This window comes from Mirounga angustirostris, unplaced genomic scaffold (assembly GCF_029215605.1).
Source record: "Mirounga angustirostris isolate CCGP_5_RB_7025 unplaced genomic scaffold, mMirAng1.0.hap1 SCAF_15, whole genome shotgun sequence".
Classification (NCBI taxonomy): Eukaryota; Metazoa; Chordata; class Mammalia; order Carnivora; family Phocidae; genus Mirounga; species Mirounga angustirostris.
In genome coordinates, this window is record NW_026991723.1 from 4,852,733 (window position 1) to 4,874,419 (window position 21,687).

Here is a 21,687-nt window from a genome sequence, read left to right on the forward strand (position 1 = left end):
ATAATAATCACTCCATTAAATCGATTGAGTCAACTAGAAAAGGATATACTACTCTTTGTAAAGCATTTCCTGGATGAAAATTTTCCTAATTGACCCCATTTTGTTCTGATCAGTAACCCGTTCTACATTAGCTACACTAAAAAATAAAAAATACTATCCAATACGATAAGACATCCACGACCATATTCCATTATTTTGTGATTCAATGACGTAAGGGAGTAAGGGAGAATAGAAGGGTATTTCTTGTTGAAATAAATAGGCCAAAGAGCTTTCATATTAGCTCTGCTTCTCTTAATGAAGACTGACCCTGTAATCCTGATGAATAATCTGAGAGACTTAACCAGGGACAGACACATCCTTGGCAGTGGTCATTAAAATAGATTTTAACAAGGCAAGAAAAGCGAGTTGCTTATGAGTAGCAAGAAATATGCATATACTCTCATTAAAATGCACCCTTTGGAAAGTGTTAGTTCTATAATGTGAGGATTTTGATGATTACTGTACACTTTTTCTGTACATTAATGTACACTTTGATTATTACTGTACACTTTCTTCAATTTAGATATGAAGATGTCCCTTCTAGTAATTAGTTCATGTGCATATCTTGTGGATTAAATGATATATTTTGTAAGTTTTCTAACTATTTGAAACAATGTGTCTTTTTTAGCCCTATAATGAATACAAAATGGAGCCTGATTGCCTCAGTCTTGCAAAATGTGCATTTTTAAAGAATTATTTAAAAAGGGAATCCTTCCAAGTAGTACATCGGTTTAAGCTAGTCTGAACATTAAGACTTTGTCACATCTGGGGGCACCTGGGTGGCTCAGTCGTTAAGCGTCTGCCTTCGGCTCAGGTCATGATCCCAGGGTCCTGGGATCGAGCCCCGCGTCGGGCTCCCTGCTCGGCGGGAAGCCTGCTTCTCCCTCTCCCACTCCCTCAGCTTGTGTTCCCTCTCTCGCTGTGTCTCTCTCTGTCAAAAAATAAATAAAATCTTAAAAAAAAAAAGACTTTGTCACATCTGGAAATATGTGTAATCTCATTTGAGGGCATTACCACATTTTAAGGAAAAAAATTAAAAAGTATAATTTTTACCGGAGGATAAAATAGAAATATTTCTAGATACCTGACTCATTTGTAAAAATCTTCACACAACTGTGAGCCTGTTTCCTTTAAAAATAAGACAAAACTCACAAACCTGACATAGCTATTATGTGCAAAATAACATCCCAGCCCCCTGGGAAGTGAGAGTCCAGATTTTTGCTGGTTTATTTTATTCCTCCAGCCGACTTGCCACACGCCTTTACCATGTTTCCAAATTAAGGAAGTCAGCCATCTTGAATTCAGATCTTGTCTCCAAAAAATGTGACAGAGACATCCTTTGACTAGACATTAGTAAAACTCGACAAATAAGATATTTTCTCTCATTGGAGGTTGGTGGCATTTTGCTTGTGCTTTTGTTTCTCTAAAGTGTGGTCCGAACAAGCTGATGAAAACCTGTGGAGGGGAGAGTTTGCAGATCTACAGGTGGAATCTGTAATTCTTTTGTTCGGGGGCAAGGACCTAGCGCAAGGATAAACATTCATGAGCCTTTCCCCGAGCGGGAAAATGCTCATGTGGGAAAACGCTGACAACGTCCCAGAGTCAGGGGTTCTCAGGCGGGCGCAGCCTCGTCCTGCCCTGCAGTTTGCCAAGTGGTTTCAGGTCCACTATGAAGGTCCTGTCACTGTGTGGGTGCTCAGCTCCTAGTGACTCTGAGGTGTCAGGCTCTGTGCGGGACCTCCCAGAGAGGAGGCTCTGTGCGGGATTTCCCAGTGTTCGTCTCTGTGGGTATTCTCTCAGTGTGGGGCCCTTGGATGTGAGGTCTCTCTGTGTGGACCTGTGGGCTAAGTATTTCTGTGGGTCTCAGGGTGTGAATCTCTGTGGGAGGTCTTTGTGTAGGGTCTTGCTGTGGGCTCTCTTTGTGGGATCTCTGTATGGGGTCTCTGTGTGGGGTCTTGGTGTAGGTCTCTGTGGGAGGTCTCTGAATGGGGTCTCTGTGTGGGTCTCTGCCAGAGGTCTCTGTGTGGGGTCTCTATGTGGGTCTGTCAGAGGTCTCTGCATGGGGTCTCTGCGTGGGGTCTCTGCGTGGGGTCTCTGTCAAAGGTCCTTGTGTGGGGTCTTGGTGTGGGTCTCTGTGGGATGTCTCTGTGAGAGGTCTCTGTGGGAGGTCTCTGTGTGGGTCTCTGTGGGAGTTCTTGGTGTGGATCTTTGTCAGAGGTCTCTGCGTGGGGTCTCTGTGTGGGTCTGTCAGAGGTCTCTGCGCGGGGTCTCTGTGTGGGTCTGTCAGAGGTCTCTGTGTGGGGTCTCTGTGTGGGTCTGTCAGAGGTCTCTGTGTGGGGTCTCTGTGTGGGTCTGTCAGAGTTCTCTGCGCGGGGTCTCTGTGTGGGTCTGTCAGAGGTCTCTGCGCGGGGTCTCTCGGCGTAGGGCTTTCCCTCTCTGGCCTTGCACCGTCTGGCAGGAGAAGGGCAAAGGGACTTGCTCCTTCCTGATTCTGGCTGTTCCACCAGCATCCCGTCCGTGGCACTTCTCCCGACAGGAGCGTGGGGTGCACGTCTGGTTCCCCAGCTGCAGGACTCACCTGCTGGTGCCCCTGGGAGGACCTAGCAGCAGCCAGGCTCAGGCACCCTGCTTTGGGCCACCCTCTCCTGAGCTCCCGAGGGCCCAGGGCGCTCTCTGTCCTGGTCCTGCCTCCCCCGGGTCCTGGTTGCAGTGTCAGTGCTGGGCACACCCTGGGGGCCTAGAGGCAGGACCTGGCTCCAGAGAGAAGCTGCGGCAGAGCAGGCCTGCGCCCACTCCGCCCTGCACCCTGGGTCCCCTCCCACATGTGGGGTCCTGATGGCATGGGGGCAGGGCCATGCCTGCTGCCATCTGGATCGGGGGTCCCTCCTGGAGCAGGACTCTCCCCCACGCGAGCGATGTGTGGGGGCCCCGGAGGATGATGTTGGGCTGGGAACAGGCATGCAGGGGGCCCCTCCTGGCCTGCACCCTCATTCTGGACAGGTCCGTTCCAGCCGGGTGTGGGACAAACTCTATCTGATGACCTCCTCCCCCTTCGACTCTGGGGTAATCAAGACTGGGAGCCGGGCAAGACTTGCTACATGACCCGGGCCAGTCCCTTGGCCTTGGAGTCCCCACCAGTCCCCTGGGAGCTGTCCTTGGCCACACAAGTAAGTAAAGGTCACAGACTACAAGTCTGTCCCGAGGCCCCCAATCCCGTGCAATCTTATCAAATTGTGCAGAAATTAAGCTTCCCTGCCCGAAGGCCTTGCTGCCTCTGGGCGCCTGACCCTCTGTGTGGGAGCCTCAGGGGGCTTCTTTCCACCTGGGCCCGGCAGCTGGAGTGGGGTGGAGGCCCTGCGGCCACGGGGCCTCTAACTTGTCTCCACTGGGCCTGTAGGTGACAGTGGGACACCACGGGTCCTCGGTCGTCACACCAGGTATGGGCACACCATGTCACTCTGCCTCCTTCCTGGAGTCCCACCCTAGGTGGTGTCCCCCTGCCTCCCAGCCACACCCCTGCTCCATCCCCCAGAAGGGGAAGGGGTTGCTGGTGGGCAGGGCCCTTCACTCGTCTGGGGCAGGGCAGACTGGTCCACAGTGGCCTCTGTGCTCCCCACCTGCACACCCTCAGAGCCGTGAGCTCCTCCCTTGCTGCTCCAGAGCATGAGAACCGGGGGTGGGGGTGACACTGAGCTAAGAGGGGCTCCCGGGTGATGTCAACCCAGCTTCATCGGGGAGAGAAGGGTTCCTGGGGTAGCTGTGCCCTACTCCCCCAGGAGATGGGGAGCAGGATTTCTCCCACCTCTGCACTGAGGGCCAACCTTGCGCCTCCAAACTCCGCGCCCCACTCTGACATAGGACTCTGTCTTCCACATGTCCCGGAGCCCGAGGGGGATTTCTGCCTCTGCAGACCCTCCCTACAGCCACACAAGTTCAAGGTAGAGAGAAAGCAGGAGAGGATGGGCGGAGCCAGATCCTGGCCTTGGTCTTGTTCATCTTGTCACGGAAACCGAAGGCGTGTGAGGGAGGGGGTGGGGGTGCACCACACGGTCCCCCTCCCTCCAAGGCCCCATGCCTTCTGGAAGCCAAAGCAAGCACTCGGGGAGAGCAGACCTTGATCCTTCCCTTCCCCCGAGCAGGGCACAGACAGAGGCCAGCATCTCTCATGAGAAAGAAACATTTATTTTGGGGAAACAATAAGAATTGTGGTCCAGAGAAGCCATTAGCTCATAGAGGATGTGCTAACATGAGAAATAAAAGTTCTTCTCTGCACTGTTTGCGTTTTTTCTTGGAGAAAAGCTGTCCTCCCAGGAAAGGCATGAGAAGCACACACTGACTGGCCAGATGAGACGTATCTTTGAAGGAGGCAGTGCCTCGGGCAGTGGGTGTGCGGAGGGCGGCCCGAAGCTCTTGGCACCATGGACCCATGCTGGCAGGGTCTGCCCGGGCACCCCGGCACCCTGGCTGGGAAGGCCCACCTGTTGTCCCTGCTTCTGATCCACTCGGTCTTGGCATAGCTGTGGCCCTTGGTGGTGGCTTGCTGTTTGGAAGTTGTCTCTCTCATCACTCTCCTCTGCTCTTGATAGGAGAGGACTCTGTGGTAGCAGACATTGGGACCTGCTGAAGCCTGGAGATCCCTTTGGCACCAGCTGAACTCCGGGGCCTGAACTCCATGGTGAGGCACCATTTTCTGCTGTAGGATCTGTCCCACAGCCGTCATGAGCACCTGAGCCTCGGCAGTTGCACTCCCCACAGCTGATCTGCCTGTGACCGGTCCCCGACTCCGGGATGATGAAGACTTGCCTTTTTGAAGGGAATCTTCCAGTCCTTTGCCTTTACTGGGAAAAACCCACTGTATAAAGTGCCTCATCCTTCTTCTGAAGTAGCTTTCTGGAGGAGCCGTCTCCTTTTTCAGCAAGAGTTGACGGGCCTTTCTTCCTGAGGACTCCACTGCGTCCTTGTGCTGGACAGTATGGCTCATCTCACTGATCTGGAGGATCTTTAGTGCTGACAACTCTTTTCCAGGCTCTCTCGGGCGGGGCCTCCTGTACTCTCTCTCAGCAGTGGGGGCAGATGACTTGCTCGGGCTCTTAGATTGGTCCCGCAGTCCCAGAGGCTCTGGCTGCCTCTGGATTTTCTGTCCTCTTGATGGGAGGCCGTTCAGCACCTGGGAAGTTGATGTGTCTTCACTGGACCCACTCTGGAAGCCATACAGAGACCCCTGAGAAGCCAAGATGTCTGCGGCAAGGAATACATCGGACTGACAGTCTTGAAGAAGGCTGTCAGTGGCACAGTCTTGAAGGAGGACACCAGTTTCACAGTCTTGAAGGAGCACGCTGGCGGCATTGTCTTGAGGCTGGTTCTCTGACTCCATGAACTTCCGGAGCTCAAACTCTCTAAGCTGTGCATCAAGGCATAGCTCTTCTGGGTCTTGGGCGACCAACTCTGTAGGTGGCGAGGGGCTGTCACTTTTCTCTGAAGACCCTGATCTTCTCAGATCTGCATGGATGGTTTGGTTGTTGGCCCACACACCGGGTTCCAAGGTGACTCCCCAAGCGGGAGCCTCCTCGACCTCCCCAGCATCCCTGAACTCTTTGGCACTCAAATACTGGGACTCTAAGTTGAGCTCTAGCACTTCTATGCTATAGCAGGAGTCTTGTGAGGCCCAACCCCCACTCTCCTTCCTTGGCTCACTTGTGGCCATTGCTGGACTTGGACTTGACTCCAGGTTGCTATTCATAAGAGTCCCTGAGGCAGGTTCACTGTGCCAGATTCTGCCCACAAAGCTGTATGTGAGGGTCTGAGAAGGTGACCTGGCCTCCTGTCCAGCCAGAGGGGCTTCCGAAGGCCCATGGCCATCACGTGGTGAGGTCCCTTCTAGGGCCTGCTGGATTTCCTCACATGTAGGCTGGGGAGCAGGGAGAGGACTCCCCAAGGTGGGATCAGACTCTTCTACCACCTTCTCTCCTTGATGGGGCTGAGGAGGTTTTCCCAAGAACTTGGTTTTGGAGCGGGCCTTAGATACACAGGTGGCTAAGCAGGGAATGGAGGACCAGGGAAAGAGGAAGCCCTTTTTCAACTTAAAGAGATTTATAGGCTTAAGGACCTTGAGGGGTAGTCTCCACCTGTGCTTCACCCGAAACCTTATAATATGTGCTTCTAGCATCCGTTGAGTGTGTGGACTGAGAATGGAAAAATTGTGGGAGGTGGTCCTGTAGGGTTCCCAACCCTTGGAAAATGCTGGCTTTCCAGTTTTCCTGTGAGTGCTTGGCTTTCTGAGAAGGTCCAAGGCATGGTGGGCAGTGCGTCTGGAACAATGAACATCTGCAGGGATCTGACCTTCTCTGATCTGTCCCAACTTCCTGCCCAAATGGGCTCTTAGGACCTTCTCTGGGTGCTTCTCGTCTGCGCTGCTTGTTGAAGGTTTCAAGTCTGTGTCTGACTCCTCAGAATTTATTCCTGGAGCCTTCCCTGGAGAGCTCGCCAAGCCCCTGTGTAGATCTTTCCGGATCCTCCCTGCAGTAGACCTTGAATCCTTGTCCAGGTTTTTTCCTGGCATGGTCCTTGCTGGGTACCTGGACCCAGTCTTCTGTGTAGCCTGGCAAGTTCTGTCTGTGGAGTCAGACTCAGATGCGGGCCTGTGCTGGCTGTTTGCCTGTGGCACCTTCCAGAACTCTCCGTGAGGCTGTATCAGCTTTACAGATAGCTGGATCCTGTGGGGCACGCCACTTTGGTGCTTCACGAACCTCTTCCAAAGGTGCCACTCCAGTTGCTTCCGGAGCTCAGTGTCGATCAAGTCCCCGGGAAGGACAGAGACTGACCCGTGGCCCTGGGGGCCCTGGCCATCCTGTGGAAGGTCGGGAGGACCTTGACTAAAGACTTCCTGAGATCTTTTCACCACAGCAGGTAAGGTCCTGCCCCTTTCTAGTTGCTTCTTCAAAAAGTGACATTCCAGGTTTTGAATTGCAGTTGAGATGAAAGATGGTGTCTTCTTCTGGGATTCAGGGCAAGATACCTCACAGGTCCCCATCTCGGGTGGAAGAGAAGGTGGTCTGATTGGGACAGAAGGTGCAAGGTGGGCCTGGGGCTGGGGCTGAGCCATAGGCAGGGGCTGGGGCTGGGGCTGATCCAGAGGCAGGTGCTGGGGCTGAGCCAGAGACAGGGGCTGGGGTTGATCCAGAGGCAGGTGCTGGGGCTGATCCAGAGGCAGGTGCTGGGGCTGAGCCTGAGGGAAATGCTGGGGCTGGGACTGATCCAGAAGCAGGTGCTGGGGCTGATCCAGAGGCAGGTGCTGGGGCTGATCCAGAAGCAGGTGCTGGGGCTGAGCCCGAGGCAGGTGCTGGGGCTGGGGCTGATCCAGAAGCAGGTGCTGGGGCTGATCCAGAGGCAGGTGCTGGGGCTGATCCAGAAGCAGGTGCTGGGGCTGATCCAGAGGCAGGTGCTGGGGCTGATCCAGAAGCAGGTGCTGGGGCTGAGCCCGAGGCAGGTGCTGGGGCTGGGGCTGATCCAGAAGCAGGTGCTGGGGCTGATCCAGAGGCAGGTGCTGGGGCTGATCCAGAAGCAGGTGCTGGGGCTGATCCAGAGGCAGGTGCTGGGGCTGATCCAGAAGCAGGTGCTGGGGCTGAGCCCGAGGCAGGTGCTGGGGCTGAGCCCGAGGCAGGGGCTGGGGCTGGGGCTGATCCAGAGGCAGGGGCTGAGGCTGAGGCTCATCCAGAGGCAGGGGCTGGGGCTGATCCAGGAGCTGGGGCTGATCCAGAGGCAGGGGCAGGTGCTGGGGCTGAGCCAGAGGCAGGGGCTGGGACTGGGACAAGTCCAGGGTCAAGGGTTGGGGCTGGGCCAAAGTGTCAGATAATGACTGGGTCAGTGAAAGATGTGGAGCTATGTTGGCCTGAATTTGGAGTGGCAAGGCATGAGAGAGTTCATTGAATTGGACAGATGGGAACTCCAGTTGGGAATCAGTCATGCTGACAGTGGCCACCAGGGACTCACTGTGCAGAAAGGGAAGACCCCAGAAGAGCTGGTTGCATTTCTGCTGTAAATTGTTTCCCGAAGTCTTGGGATGTGGGGGCTTCTCAGGACCGAGCAGCTGTTTTGGTTTGCCTCTCAAGCTCCAGAAGTGTTGGTCACCCATGGTGTCCTGCTTGTCACCTGGCAACTTGAACATTCTCCCAAAAGAGGTCGGGTGGCAGTCTGACCCTTCCTTCTTTTCCTTCTCCTTCCAAATCTTCAGTTCTGTTCTCTTGGCGATTAGTATCTCCAGAAGCTTCTGGATGTCAGGGTTGATGAAAGGGGGGATTCCAGTCTCTCCCTGTCTGTGTGTGGGGTCTCCCCAGAACAAGGCCTCTGGTAAGGGGTGGGCCAGAGGCTCTTGATCGGACTCCAAGCGTGTGGAGGTGGAGAGGCTCCAGGTTTTGGCAGCCTCTTGCCACCAGGACAGCGCTGAAATGGGACAGCTTGAGCGGCCCACGCCCGAGATGACTGGGACAGAAGCTAACCAAGGGGTGTGTGGAGACGAGCTCTGTGGGATGGGGCACAGTGGGGGTGCCATTGAGTCACACTGAGGGAGAGTCAGAGGAGAGTCTGGCCACTCCGGGGCCAAGGAGGCTGTCAGAGGCGGAGGGCAGGCTTCTGAAGGGGGGAGCCATGGTGGGGAAGGGGGAAGAGCAAGTGGCTGGTGTGAAAAGCCATCCAGGGGAAGGAAAGGCTCCGATGGCCAGGAAGTACTCAGGGAGGAGTGTGAATGAAAAGAAATTGAGGAGGTCATTGGTCCTAGTGACAGGGTGGAGGCCAGAGGTAGAGGGCGTCCCGTCAGAGGAGCGGGGGAAGGTGATGGGGCCATGGTGGGAGCATCTTCCATAGGCTCCCTGCATGGCTGATGGGCTCCAGCAGGCACTCCTCTGCGCACCTGCCCAGGGGCTGCTTGCTGTAAGAGCTGAAAGCGCCTCTGGTCAGAGAACCTCGCCAGGTGGCTGTGGGAGACAGGAGGTGTGAGCCGAAGCCAGGAGCAGGGGGGCCAGAAGGGTGGGCCCCACGGCCCTCCGCGCCCCCACACCCACTTCACAATGCTCCTGCTGTCCCTCATCCCAGGGCTTTAGCCACACTGTCCCCGTGGCTCCTCCCAGACCCCCAGAACGGCCCCAGGGTGCCTGCAGCCCTGGGCTCGCACCATAGACTCTGGGAGGAGCACCCTGGAGAGAAGGGGGAAGGTTCTTCACCTTTGCAGAAGGGAAAACAGGTCCTGAACCTCTTCCAGTTCTTGCAGGCAATCTCTGAAAGCTGGAAACAGGAGACTGCGTCACAGCTGAAGGCGGGGGCCCAGGGGTCTTACAGGAGGCTGAGTACAATGTCCCTTTAGGGAAGACCTTTGGGGGATTAGACTCAGGAGCCCCAAACATCAGTGTCCAAGGCCACGTGCCCGCACAGTGATAGCAAGGCTCATGATGGGGATCGCTTCCCCATTCATGACCTTTTGGGGGAGAAATGACCGGGTCGCCTCACAGAGAAATCTGAGCAAAGCTGGGCAACTTGTCCACAGTTGAAGCTGGAGGTCCCACCTCCCAGGCCAGGCCCTGGGGCCCCTGCTGGGCGACACCTGTTTCCAACCCCTCGGGGCTTCATTCTGGCCCAGAATCTGGGAAGCATCAGGGTTCCGCTCTCCCTCCCAGGAGCCCCTCCCCCCCAGGAGCCCCTCCCCGCTCCTAGGAGCCCCTCCCCCTCCCAGGGCTCTGTTTCCTGAGGGATGGGCTCAGGCCCTGGTGTCTTGGAGATGGTGGGGCTGGGCCCTCAGAGCAGGGGGGTCGGTGTAACTGGGGTGTGCAGGGCTGAGTGGCAGATGCTCACTTTTTAGAGTCCGCCTTTTCTTCTTACTTCTGTTGTTCCTTCTCTGTGGCTCCTCCTGATGCTGAGATGAGAGAACACGGGGAGGCTGGGACCCCAACCCCAGCAGCAGATGTTCACTGCTCATGAACAATGGGACCTCCTACATTTAACTAAGGGGGGGGGCTGTGGTTTTCTTTCGTTTTACTCATTTCCTTTTCAAGATGGATAAAAATGTTTTCAGTTTTCCTTCTTTGAAGAATGTACAGGAGGATTTTCTATGTGAGAAATTTCTTTGTCACTGTTCCTCTGCTCAAGAAACACACATATTCCCAGACCTGTGGGCGCATCTGAGCTCCTTCACGTAGGACCCCACTTCCCGAGGCCAGAGCCCCACTCCAGCTGCTGCTCGGGGCCTCCTGGGCTCAGTACTGCCCTCGATTCACCTGAGACACCTGCCCCGGGAAGGTGGGTGGTGAACCAATGCCTAGGGGCCTGACCTCTGCTAGAGATGCAGCTCTTAACTGCTGGTCCTCGGCCACTGGTCACTGTGTTTGGGACATTGTCCTGGAGCTCTCCACCACACCTGGACTCGTGGCCTGAGATATTTGGGTAGAAATCCTTGTGCCCCTCTAACCCCTGCCTAGTCTGGCTTATCCCTGGATGGATGGTGTTCTATTCTTTCCTGAGAATACACATTCTATTCTTTCCTATCCCAGGAGTCTCTCCAATAATTCAGAAAAGTGGAAATAGTAATAGAAAAGAAACTGGTGCAGCCACTCTGGAAAACAGTATGGAGTTTCCTCAAAAAGTTGAAAACAGAGCTATGCTATGACCCCACAATTGCACTACTGGGTATTTACCCCAAAGATACAAATGTAGTGATCCGAAGGGGCACCTGCACCCCAATGTTTACAGCAGCAATGTCCATAATAGCTAAACTATGGAAAGAGCCTAGATGTCCATCAACAGATGAATAGATAAAGAAGTTGTGGTATATATATACAATGGAATATTATGCAGCCATCAAAAAAATGAAATCTTGCCATTTACTATGACATGGATGGAACTAGAGGGTATTATGCTAAGCGAAATAAGTCAATCAGAGGAAGACAAGTATCATATGATCTCACTGATATGAGGAATTTGAGAAACAAGACAGAGGATCATAGGGGAAGGGAGGGAAAAATGAAACAAAACTAAACCAGAGAGGGAGACAAACCATAAGAGACTCTTAATCTCAGGAAACAAACTGAGGGTTCCTGGAGTGGATAGGGGTGGGAGGGATGGGGTGACTGGGTGATGGACACTGGGGAGGATATGTGCTATGGTGAGTGCTGTGAATTGTGTAAGACTGATGAATCACAGACCTGCACCCCTGAAACAAATAATATATTATATGTTAATTAAGAAGAAAAAAAAAAAAAAGAAACCTAAAAAAAAAAAAGAAGACAGAATCATACTCTGCTGGGTCTGGGCCAAGGGTTCCTTACCTTCTTGATGTTTCTGTGTTTCCTCTGTGGTGGTAAGGATGGATCAGGCTGGGAGAAGGAAACTAACAGGAAAAAGAGCCCCAGTCCACATAGGAAGGCGAGGATATTAAGTGCCCAGGAAGTGGGACTGGAGCTCAGACAACCACCAGTAATGCATTTCTGAGGGAAGAGGTAATTCTCCATCTCTTTCCTCTGAAATTCATTAGTGCCAGATCACACTGCTGCTACACTGAGCACTGGGAGTGCACTTGTGGACACAAAATCCAGGCCCACATCACAGAGCTGTGGTCTGGTCACAAAGGGCTCTTGAGGGCAGGTAGGGGACACAAGTAGATGGACCACAGCCCCTCCCATCCACCCAGCCTTGCAGCTTCATCATCCCTCCACCCTCCTGGGCCTGACACTCCTACCTTCTCACCCTGCTAGAGATAGACCTTTGTCAGTTTGCTATTCATCCTGCTTGGAACTCAGATAATACCTGGTTCCCTTGAGACCTCTACTTGCACTCCATCAGTTTCATAGCTTTTAAAAATCTGGAGTTGTCCTTGGAATTTTGGTTAATTCCCAGGAACTTTTGCCCTCTGTCTGCAACTTCAGTCTCCCCACATAATATGTTTTTGCCTTGTATCACCCTAGTACAAAAGAAACTCAAATGTCTTTTGTGCTTCTTTAGCCATGTATATTTTGAAAACATCTTAAGATGTTTTATTTCAGTTCATCTCCACTATCTTCAGCTAGAGGGACTTAGAAAATTAATGATTATTCAAAATTTACAAAGCTAAATAAGTATAAAACAAATTGAAATAGTTAAGCCTCCAAAGTATGTTTTTCATATGTTTCTAGTATTTTTGCTTCTGAGATCAGTAGAGAGTAAACTGCAGAAACACTTTCAGAACATTCTGTATAGACACACATATACATGTTCACCCACATTCTTTAACAAATCCAGCATTTTTAAATCTAAGAATCAAGTTTTTCTTTTCTTTTGTTTTGTTTCATTTCAAAAGTTTCCTTTAGTAATTCTTGTAAGTTTGTATATCTGGGAATATCTTTATTTTGCCTTCATTTTTGAAGGACAGATTTGCTGGGTATGGAATTCTGGGTTGACAATTTTTTTTTAAGATTTATTTATTTATTTTAGAGAAAGGGAGCAGTTAAAGAACAAGTTGGGGGTCCTACAATGCCACACATAGGAAGGGATCCTGGATGCACAGCATCCTGGACACTAGGCACGCCCATAGGTAGAGAGGAACTTTCGATGATCATGAAATAATTTTACTTCAAAGTCTGTTTTAAGTGTATCTCTGCTTTATGCTGCTCCTGGGTGCTGGGTGGGTGGGGTGCAAGTCTCCGAAATGTAAGGACGTTCTTCAGGTGACATCTGGTCACAGCACCTGTTGACTGCTTCCTCGTTAATCCAGTCCTTATAAATCCACGTGAAATCTTTCTCTTCTGCGCTTGGGTGGCCTCTGCCCACATTCTTAACTCATTATTGTTAGTTTCTTCAGTCCATCCAAAGCATTGCTAAACAAGCAAACAAACAAACAAAAACAACTTTTTGCCCTACAACATGGCTTGATCAGCTTATTTCCCTGGTCCAGGCACTGCAGCGCTCCTTGCTGCAGATGAAGTTGTCCTCAATGCCTGCACCCCCCGCCCCGGGGTCCAGCCTGGTTTGCAAAGTCACCTATGGGACCCACAGTGGGGAGGAAGTGGGCCACACTTATCTCAAATTTGTATGCAGTTTTTAAAAACTCTTTCTTTCTTTCTTTTTTTTTTTTTTTAATTCCTGAAGAAGGGTTTGAAAGGATTTTCTAAGGGGACCAGGTCCAAAGGAAATTAAGACTCCCCTGGCTGAGTCCACTCATTACTCCCATTAAAACTTGCAGGGAGTGGCGCCTGGGTGGCTCAGTTGGTTAAGCGACAGCCTTCGGCTCAGGTCATGATTCTGGAGTCCCGGGATCGAGTCCCACATCAGGCTCCCTGCTCAGCGGGGAGTCTGCTTCTCCCTCTGACCCTCCTCCCTCTCATGCTCTCTGTCTCTCATTCTCTCTCTCGCAAATAAATAAAATCTTAAAAAAAAAAAAAACTTGCAGGGGGATGGGTTAGCCTGGTGATGGGTATTAAAGAGGGCACATATTGAATGGAGCACTGGGTGTTATATGCAAACAATGAATCATGGACCACTACATCAAAAACTAACGATGTACTGTATGATGATTAACATAACAAAATAAAATAAAATAAAATAAATAAATAAAAATAAAATTCCGTTTCTTCATCTAAAAAAAAAAAACTTGCCTGTTAAGTATTACTTCAGACAGTTACAAGGATGTTTGATTTTGAAAATTAAAAAGACTGTTTCCTACCTAAACTGGACACTTGGCCTTCAGAAATATAGGACTCTTCCTTAGGTGCCTGAGGGCTGCAGCATGAACGTGGGCTTGAGAAACTAGACGCGGATGGGAGGGTGTCTTGGGAATCGGGTGTCAGAGGGTGGATGAGGTCAGAACAGTTGGCAAAGAACTGGAACATGAGAGTCTTTTTAAAAAAATTTTATTGTGTTGTTAGTCATGATACAATACATCATTAGTTTTTGATGTGTTCCATGATTCATTGTTTGCGTATAAAATCCAGTGCTCCATGCAATATGTGCCCTCCTTAATACCCATCACCGGGCTAACCCATCCCCCCACCCCCCTCCCCTCTAAAACCCTCAGTTTGTTTCTCAGAATCCATAGTCTCTCATAGTTGATCTCCCCCTCTCATTCCCCCCCTTCATTTTTCCCTTCCTTCTCCTAATGTCCTCCATGCTATTCCTCATGTTACACAAATAAGTGAAACCATATGATAATTGACTTTCTCTGCTTGACTTATTTCACTTACCATAATCTCCTCCAGTCCCATCCATGTTGATGTAAAAGTTGGATATTCATCCTTTCTGATGGCTGAGTAATATTCCAGTTTGGCTACTGTGGACATTGTTGCTATGAACACTGGGGTGCCTGTGGGCCTTCTTTTATACCACGCCCAACATCGTAGAACTTCCCCACGCGCTAGGAGTGTTATACAAGGAGAGTCGCTAAAATAGGGGCGGGGCAGAAAGTTCAGTGAAAAGCAAGCAATCCTGTGACACATCTATTTATGCATAACAAAGGCCACCGTGGTGACTGTGGGCAGAACACATTCTACCTCCCCTTCCTCTATCCCTTCTTGCTTCTCTACATTTCCCCTCAGTCAGTGATTTTCAGATTGAATCCAATAGCCATTGGATCCCTACGGTTTTCCTCGGGGTAGGGTGGGCATGGAAGTGATAGAGTGAAGGCTTGAGCAGAACCCCAACATTTCACCAGGGATTCAATTACAGAAACTCCCCATTCATCTCTTGCTGTACTGAGCTTTGCTAAGAGTTGCATCCTAAAAGCAGAGATGGAATCCCCTGCCCAGGCTAGCCCCATCACTGTTCTCCCATTATACAGATGTGTGCTGACCCCGGGGGTGAAAAATAACACATCCCGCTGTAGAGAATGTTTTCTGATTCTTCTCTGGAATGGATTTCATTTAGGAATGAGACAAGAGTGCAAACCTGGAAGCAGGAGGTGAATGAAATGATTCTAGGGGTCTTCCCAACTTTATGGGTCTGCAGCTTAGTGGTGGCTTCATGCTGAGCTGCTTTTCTTCCTGCACAAGTGAGCTGTTAAATCTCAGGAATGGAATTCTTTGGAATGGAAGGTAATGACCTCATTCTCCCAAGGAGCTGGTGCGATTATGTTATTCATTTATAACAGAGCAAGGGTCCTTTGTTAAAGTTCCTGGTCCTTTTTGGTTACTCTCACCTCCTGGTTGATTTCCCCAGTTAACACGTATCCGTGAAGAGTGAGCTTTAGTTAACTGCACACTTTATGGTGTGCAGCTCCATGGGTTTTGACAAAGGTGGACAGTCACATATCCACTAGCAAAGCCATGACACTCAATGCTTCCTTTGTCGCAAAACTCACATCATGCTTTGCTTCTGTCATGGAACCCTCCAGGCACCTGCCACCCTTGACAGTAACTGACCTGTGCTCCACCCCTGTTGTTTTCCCTTTTCAGAATGGAAATCAGAATGGAAATCTTTCCCCTTTACAGATGGAATCAAAGACTGGAGAGCCTTTTGGGCCTGGCTTTTTCACACCGTGAAATGCATTTCAGATTCGTTCACGTTGTTGCATGAATCAGGAGTTCCTTCTGTTAGTGAGTCATGTTCCACTGTATGGATGTACCACAGTTTGTGAATTCAGTCCCCCGTTGAAGGACTTCTGGACTGCTTTCACTTATTCATGACTACGAAAGAAGTTGGATTTATAACCCTGGACACTGGTAACCTTTATTAACTCACAAAATGAAACCAGCAAAGGAGTTTATTTATCCCCTACGGACCCCAATTTCCCAACTGGCCTTCCTGGTCCCCAGCAGTCTTTGAAGGAAGGAAGATAAAGGGAAATGTGACTTGACCCTCCTTGCTTTCTTACCCCCGAAGGAAAGAGCAAATGGTTCTGGAAAGCCTGAGAGGGAGAGAGAGAGAGGAGATCACAAAATCATTCCTTGCTCATGTGATGAAAGCCATAGCAAAATGTGAAGGTTGAATTCTCCTTCATGAAGGGAAGAAAAGTTGCTCAGAGCATAGAGACACATAGAAAATTCAGTCTTTGAGGTGATTGAATCAGCTAGGCTTTTCTGTACTTCTCCCTTCTGGAACACCTGCCCTAAAAATATATATATATATTTCTCGACTCCTCAAATTGTCACAAGCTGTCCCACAAGTTAGCTCTGGTTAGATTTTCTTGAGTCAAGTGTAGATACAGGGTAATGAGAAAGACAATGTTAAAGAAATAACATAGATAAAAAAGCAATAATGTAAGACAACAGAGGATAACTGCATATAGGACCTTGAACTTGGAAAGTAATCTAAGTTCTTAATTTATTTATTCTGGTGTAATTTAATAAAGGGATGAGAAGTCTTCAGAAACTTATAGTGAACTGAGATACTGCAAATTAAATATAAACTGGAAATGTTAGCACATTTATCTGCAGGATATTCCGCATTAAATGAGTAAATCCTAAGAGTGGATGTTTGATTTTGAAAATTAAAAAGACTGTTTCCTACCTAAACTGGACACTTGGCCTTCAGAGATATAGGACTCTTCCACATCCTGGGTGTGGCATCCACTCGCTGAAATCTTTGTGACCCAAATGAAATTTTCCCCAAATCTCCTCCTCCAGTGTTCCTGGCTGAGGCTACTGGCCCAGCCTCCCGATTCCCTGCATTTAATCCCCAGGGCCGCCTTTGCCCTCTCCTCTGGGGGTCCTGCCTTCTGTCTCTTACACACATCCTGCCACACATCTGTTCTTATCACACTTGGCCAGGAGATGTGTGAGCCACGGTTCTATCATGTCTCCATTCAGTTTGAAAACCTCCTCTGACTCCCTATTACCTAGACGATGAAGTTGAGTGTCTCTGACATGCAAGGCCCTCCCCATTGCAATCCCAGACACGCCCTGAAAGCCATGTGCCCCGCACTCCAGGCAAATCCTGCCACCAACACTCATCAGAAGTTGTTGAGAGTTATCACAAGCCCCTCTCTTTCCTGCCATCCTTTCTGTGAGTGGACAGACCCTCTGCTTAGAATGGCTTTTCCCGTCCGCGCATGTTCAACCCCTCTATACACGTCAAACCCTCTATATGCTTTGTGATAAAGGTCATTGCCTTAGACTTCAGGAAGGAAGGCTGAAGAACATGAATGAAAGCACATGCGCTACCTGGGAGCCCTGCCTGCAGAGATTCAGACAGTGAACCTCTGTCTCCCTCAGTGACTCTGTGGGATCTTGCCTGCCCTGTGGGACCACGCCGCTGTTTGCAGGGCACTGGGTTAGAAACAAGGGGACACAGCAGACAGGTGCACAGGTATTTAATGAAACCTTACTCGCATATAGAGATTGACCACTTGGCCATACAGACAACACAGTGACGGGCTCATTTAAATTGTTGTGTAATGCCAGATTGCTTCCTGACAATCTCACGCAAGAGCATGTTCTGCATTCCAGGCTCAGCTGCCTTGTTCTCCTCTCCCTTCCTGTCCTCATTCTCCACGAGGAGCCCTTACCACTTTCTGCACATGTGCTTCATCCCCGTACTAGACTGGAGGGCTCATTAAGAACAGGAGGAGCATCTGCAGATCTACTTGTCTGAAATAAAGCATGGACTGAGCGGTGTTCTGAGACAAAGTGTCCCAGCAGCTGGTGGGCTGCCATCCTCCCCTCCTCCCATCCTGATCAGACGACTGGGCCACCGTGGACTGGCCACCCGTCTGGAATGCAGCCACCAGAGGTGATCCTTCCCCAACTGTCAGAGGATCTTCTGACACCAAATGCATGAGCATTTTCCACAGCAATGACCCAGTCTCTGATTCTCTGACACCAACTGGGTGTTGAACAATTCAGATCAATTCTGACATGAATTAACCCTGACTTAGGGCAGACCCCACAGTCCCACAAGACCATCTCCCACTTCAGAAACCAATCGTTAAACCACAGGCCATTCACATTTCAGCCGGACCAGCTATAGATGGGGGATTCCATGACCTCCATGACCTCAGGTTTGGTAATTTGCTAGAATGGCTCACAGAACTCCGGAAAGTGCTTTACTTACTATTGTCAATTTGTTATAAAGGCAACAATTCCAGAACAGCCAGATGGACGAGAGGCACAGGGTGAGCCATGGAGAGAGAGACACGGCGCTCCCATGCTCTCTTGGGGTGCACCACTCTCCCAGCACCGCCATGTCTTCACTCACCTGGAAGGTCTCCGAGCCCCTTCAGTTAGGAATTTTTAGGGTGGTTTCATTACATAGGCACGATTGATTAATTCATTGATCATCGGTGATTAACTGAACCTCTAACCCCTCTCCCCTCCCTGGAAGTCAGGAAGGGGGGCTCTAGCCACATGGGTGGTCCCCCTGGCCGTCAGCCCCCATCCTGGAGCCACCAGCTATGTCATCGGAAAGCAAAAGCTGCTCCCATTGCTCTGAAGATTCCAAGGGTTTTTGGAGCTGTGTGCCAGGAAACCGGGACAAAGGCCAAATATATATGCTCCCCATGTTATCACAGTTCCTCTGCTCAAACCCTGCCATGGTGCCCCATCCACTCGGAGTAAAAGCCAGAGTTGCCCAGTGGCCTACAAGGTCCAGCATGACCCAGCCCCGCCGCATCTCATCTCCTGCCATCTTCCCCAATCTCACTCTTCAGCCCCCACCGGCTACTGCTGCTCACACATAGCTGAGCCTTAGGGCCTTTGCACCTGCTCTCCTCTCTGCCTGGAGCAAGCTTCCCAGATGTGTGAGCGGCTGCCTCCCTCACCACCTCGGCATCTCTGCTCAAGCATCCCTCTGTCGAAATAGCAGCTTTCTCCCTGGCGCTCCCTCCCTCCTCCTCAATGTTTCTCCCTACCTCTCACCATTTCTGACACTCTGAGTCCCCTTGTTATTCATTGCCTGTCTCCCCTCTGCTCCCAGCTCTGGAAGTGCTGAGAAGACCCCTCTCCCGGGCTCTCGGTCTCCCACGCTCTTGCGTTTAATGGTTCTTTCCCCCTAGGTTGGCCAGCCAGAGCACCCCCGGCGTTGGCTGGGTGACAGTCTGTGCTGCAGAGGAGGCAGGGAGGGAAGGAGCGAGGCTGCCGGGGCACAGCCCACCGTTGATTAGCTCCCCAAGTGCAAGTTGGCCGGTATCCAGAGATGTGGGGTGGGTCTGAGAGAGGAACCCCAGATCTTCTGAGTCCCAGTCCCATTCAGTGGACGTGGCTTTAAAAGGCTTTCCTGAGTCAGTGTTCGTATCCTGACCTTAATATGTTTTATTTATCGGTGTGAAGGGACTGCTGGTGGTGGGACTTCAACATCACCCACCACACGCAGGTGTCATGTCCTCAGGCATTTCTGAGCCATGAACAACAGACAGTCCGGTGCTGCTGGTGTTAAACGAAGAATATAAAGGTGTAAGGGAATTACTCTGTATTGATCGCACCGTGGGGAGACGCAGCCCACCTTGCTGCTTGAAATCTCCTGCGTGTTTGCTGTGGCTGAACCACGACTCCAGCTCATTAGTGCCCTACCGCGGGCTCGATTTATTCCAACTGGGGAACCATTCCAGCATCATGCAGCCTGGCTCCCACCTGCTGCCGTTTTAAATAATGAACACTCATATGATTTTGTCTTCCTGTTTGATAAAGATTTTATGGTCTTTCTTACAGTAAATATAAAGACGCCTAATTTTTTTTATACCTTAAAGCATAAGAATATGTCATTATGGAATAGACAGCAAGATATTGGTATTATTGATCCCAATTTCTGTTATTTGTGATATTTGCTTTTCAGTTGAGTCGAGTCAAGATAGTTTACTAACCCAATGTCTAAGATACATGAAACATAAACTATTTTTGGTCTGCATCATTTTTGCTAGCACTTTAATGGAGATGGTTGGAGTTGTGAGCATCTCATATTTTGCTGCTAACATCCTGCTTTCTCCCCCTTAGATAATCTGATTTCTGGTTGTCCAGCACTTTAGACGATGTCTGTCATCTTCCAAATCTATCTACAAGTGGCTACTAATCACTTTTTCTACCAACTAGGATTCTAACAGCCCCTGGTCAGTGGCCGTTGGGGCACTTAATCTAGGAGTGATCAGTATTTGGTGTATCAGTGAACAAACCAAAAGGGGACTGCTTCACCCAAAAGTGACTTCTGACTTATTCAAGATGTATTATTTTCTTTATACTTCAGTGTATGTATGACTTGGGACCTGTTCTTCGTTTAATCTGTCTATACAATTATAACTCATTAATCAAATGTTAAATTTTCTGAGCCATTATTAGCCATGCACTGAACATGCATTCTCTGTAAAGTAAGAATACAAACATAATAAGCTAGATAAATTAAGGAGTTATTATTCACATATAACCATTCCTTTCTTTTGCTATGCAAATAAAAACAATCCTGCTTTGGGGCCTGGGTGGCTCAGTTGTTTGGGCGTTGGGCTCTTGGTTTCAGCTCAGGTCCTGATCTCAGGGTCATGAGATCGAGCTCCACATCAGGCTCCACGCTCATTGTGGAGTTTTCTTGAGATTCTCTCTCTCTGTCTCCCTCTACTCCTCCTCCACTTGCTCTCTTTCAAATAAATAAGATCTTTAAAAAAAAGCAATTCTGCTTCCTCACACCTCATCAGAACATATTAATAACTTATTTTTGAAACTTCTCAGACTGAAAAGCTGAGAGGAAGCCAATGTGGGTGGACTGGTGAAATGATGTCTCTGTGTCTGGGAAGGAGGTGTTGTCATTTGAGAAAACTATCAGAGGTCAAGAAAGTGAAACAAAACAGAAAGGCACGTGGGCATTTAAAAAAAAAAAAGGAGGACATTGGTATAATCTGTGCTTTTGAAGAATTGGTTGCTACAAACTATGGAGAAATATGGATCACTTAATTATCTATTTATTTTAATAAGAAAACAAGCTCAGGGTTTTGTCCCAGAAGCAAAGCCTCAGGGAGTGATCCAGAAGGAAGCTTCTGCCCTCCAACACATCCCCGTAGGCATGGCATCATCCCCCCTACAACAAAGGCATGCATTTTGTATTGGCATTGGAGGTCCGTGGAAGCCATGAGGGCCGGGTGAAGTGCCATTCCTAACAGGGGATACCCATTCCAGGCACCCCGAGAGCCAACTGTCTCCCCACCCCTCCCCAGGGGTGTCTGCCAGTTCTGGACACTGGCTGAGGAACAGGGGTTGGCCAAGACCAGTGACCACCTCTGGGGACAAGAGAAACCAGCAAAGCTCTGGCAGTCATGCAGAGTCAGACAATGGGAGTCTTCCAGGGCATTAGACACAGGGAGGTTTTCCTCAGAAGACATTTGCTGAATTTTGAGTGGAAGGTGACAGTGTGACGCCAAAGCTTATGAAAAGCAGAGTAAGATCTCCTGTAGCCTCAGGGTCGTCAGGAAACAAAGACCTGCAGCAGTAGGTGCCTGAGACGAGACCTCTCCAGGGAGGAGTGAGATGACACTGAGGGTCTACCCTGGCTCCTGGCCCGAGGGTCTCTACTGCATTTGGTGGGAGACCTCTGCTGGGGGCATTTGCATGAGATTAGAGTGGCAGATTTAGAGACTTGAGGGACCTGAAGCACACAGTGGTTTCTTCACTCAAGACATTTGTGAGATTTTGAAGCTGTTGTCTGTTTGGCTCAAGAAGAAGCTGAAAAAAAGAAAGGGATCTTCTACAACTCACTAGATCCACTACAGATTCTCAACTGAGAGGACTA

General features: G+C 50.0%; 1 protein-coding gene across 1 annotated transcript; it reads right to left on the bottom strand.

The window, feature by feature from the left end:
* Nucleotides 1-1,421: 1,421 nt before the first annotated feature.
* Nucleotides 1,422-11,531, bottom strand: LOC135362746 (spermatogenesis-associated protein 31E1-like). The gene is made up of 4 exons (XM_064579860.1): nucleotides 11,349-11,531; nucleotides 7,896-8,596; nucleotides 4,518-7,091; nucleotides 1,422-1,494 (listed from the first exon to the last, which is right to left on the bottom strand). The coding sequence occupies exons 1-4, from the start codon at nucleotides 11,529-11,531 to the stop codon at nucleotides 1,422-1,424; spliced, it is 3,531 nt and encodes a 1,176-aa protein (XP_064435930.1).
* Nucleotides 11,532-21,687: the final 10,156 nt, after the last annotated feature.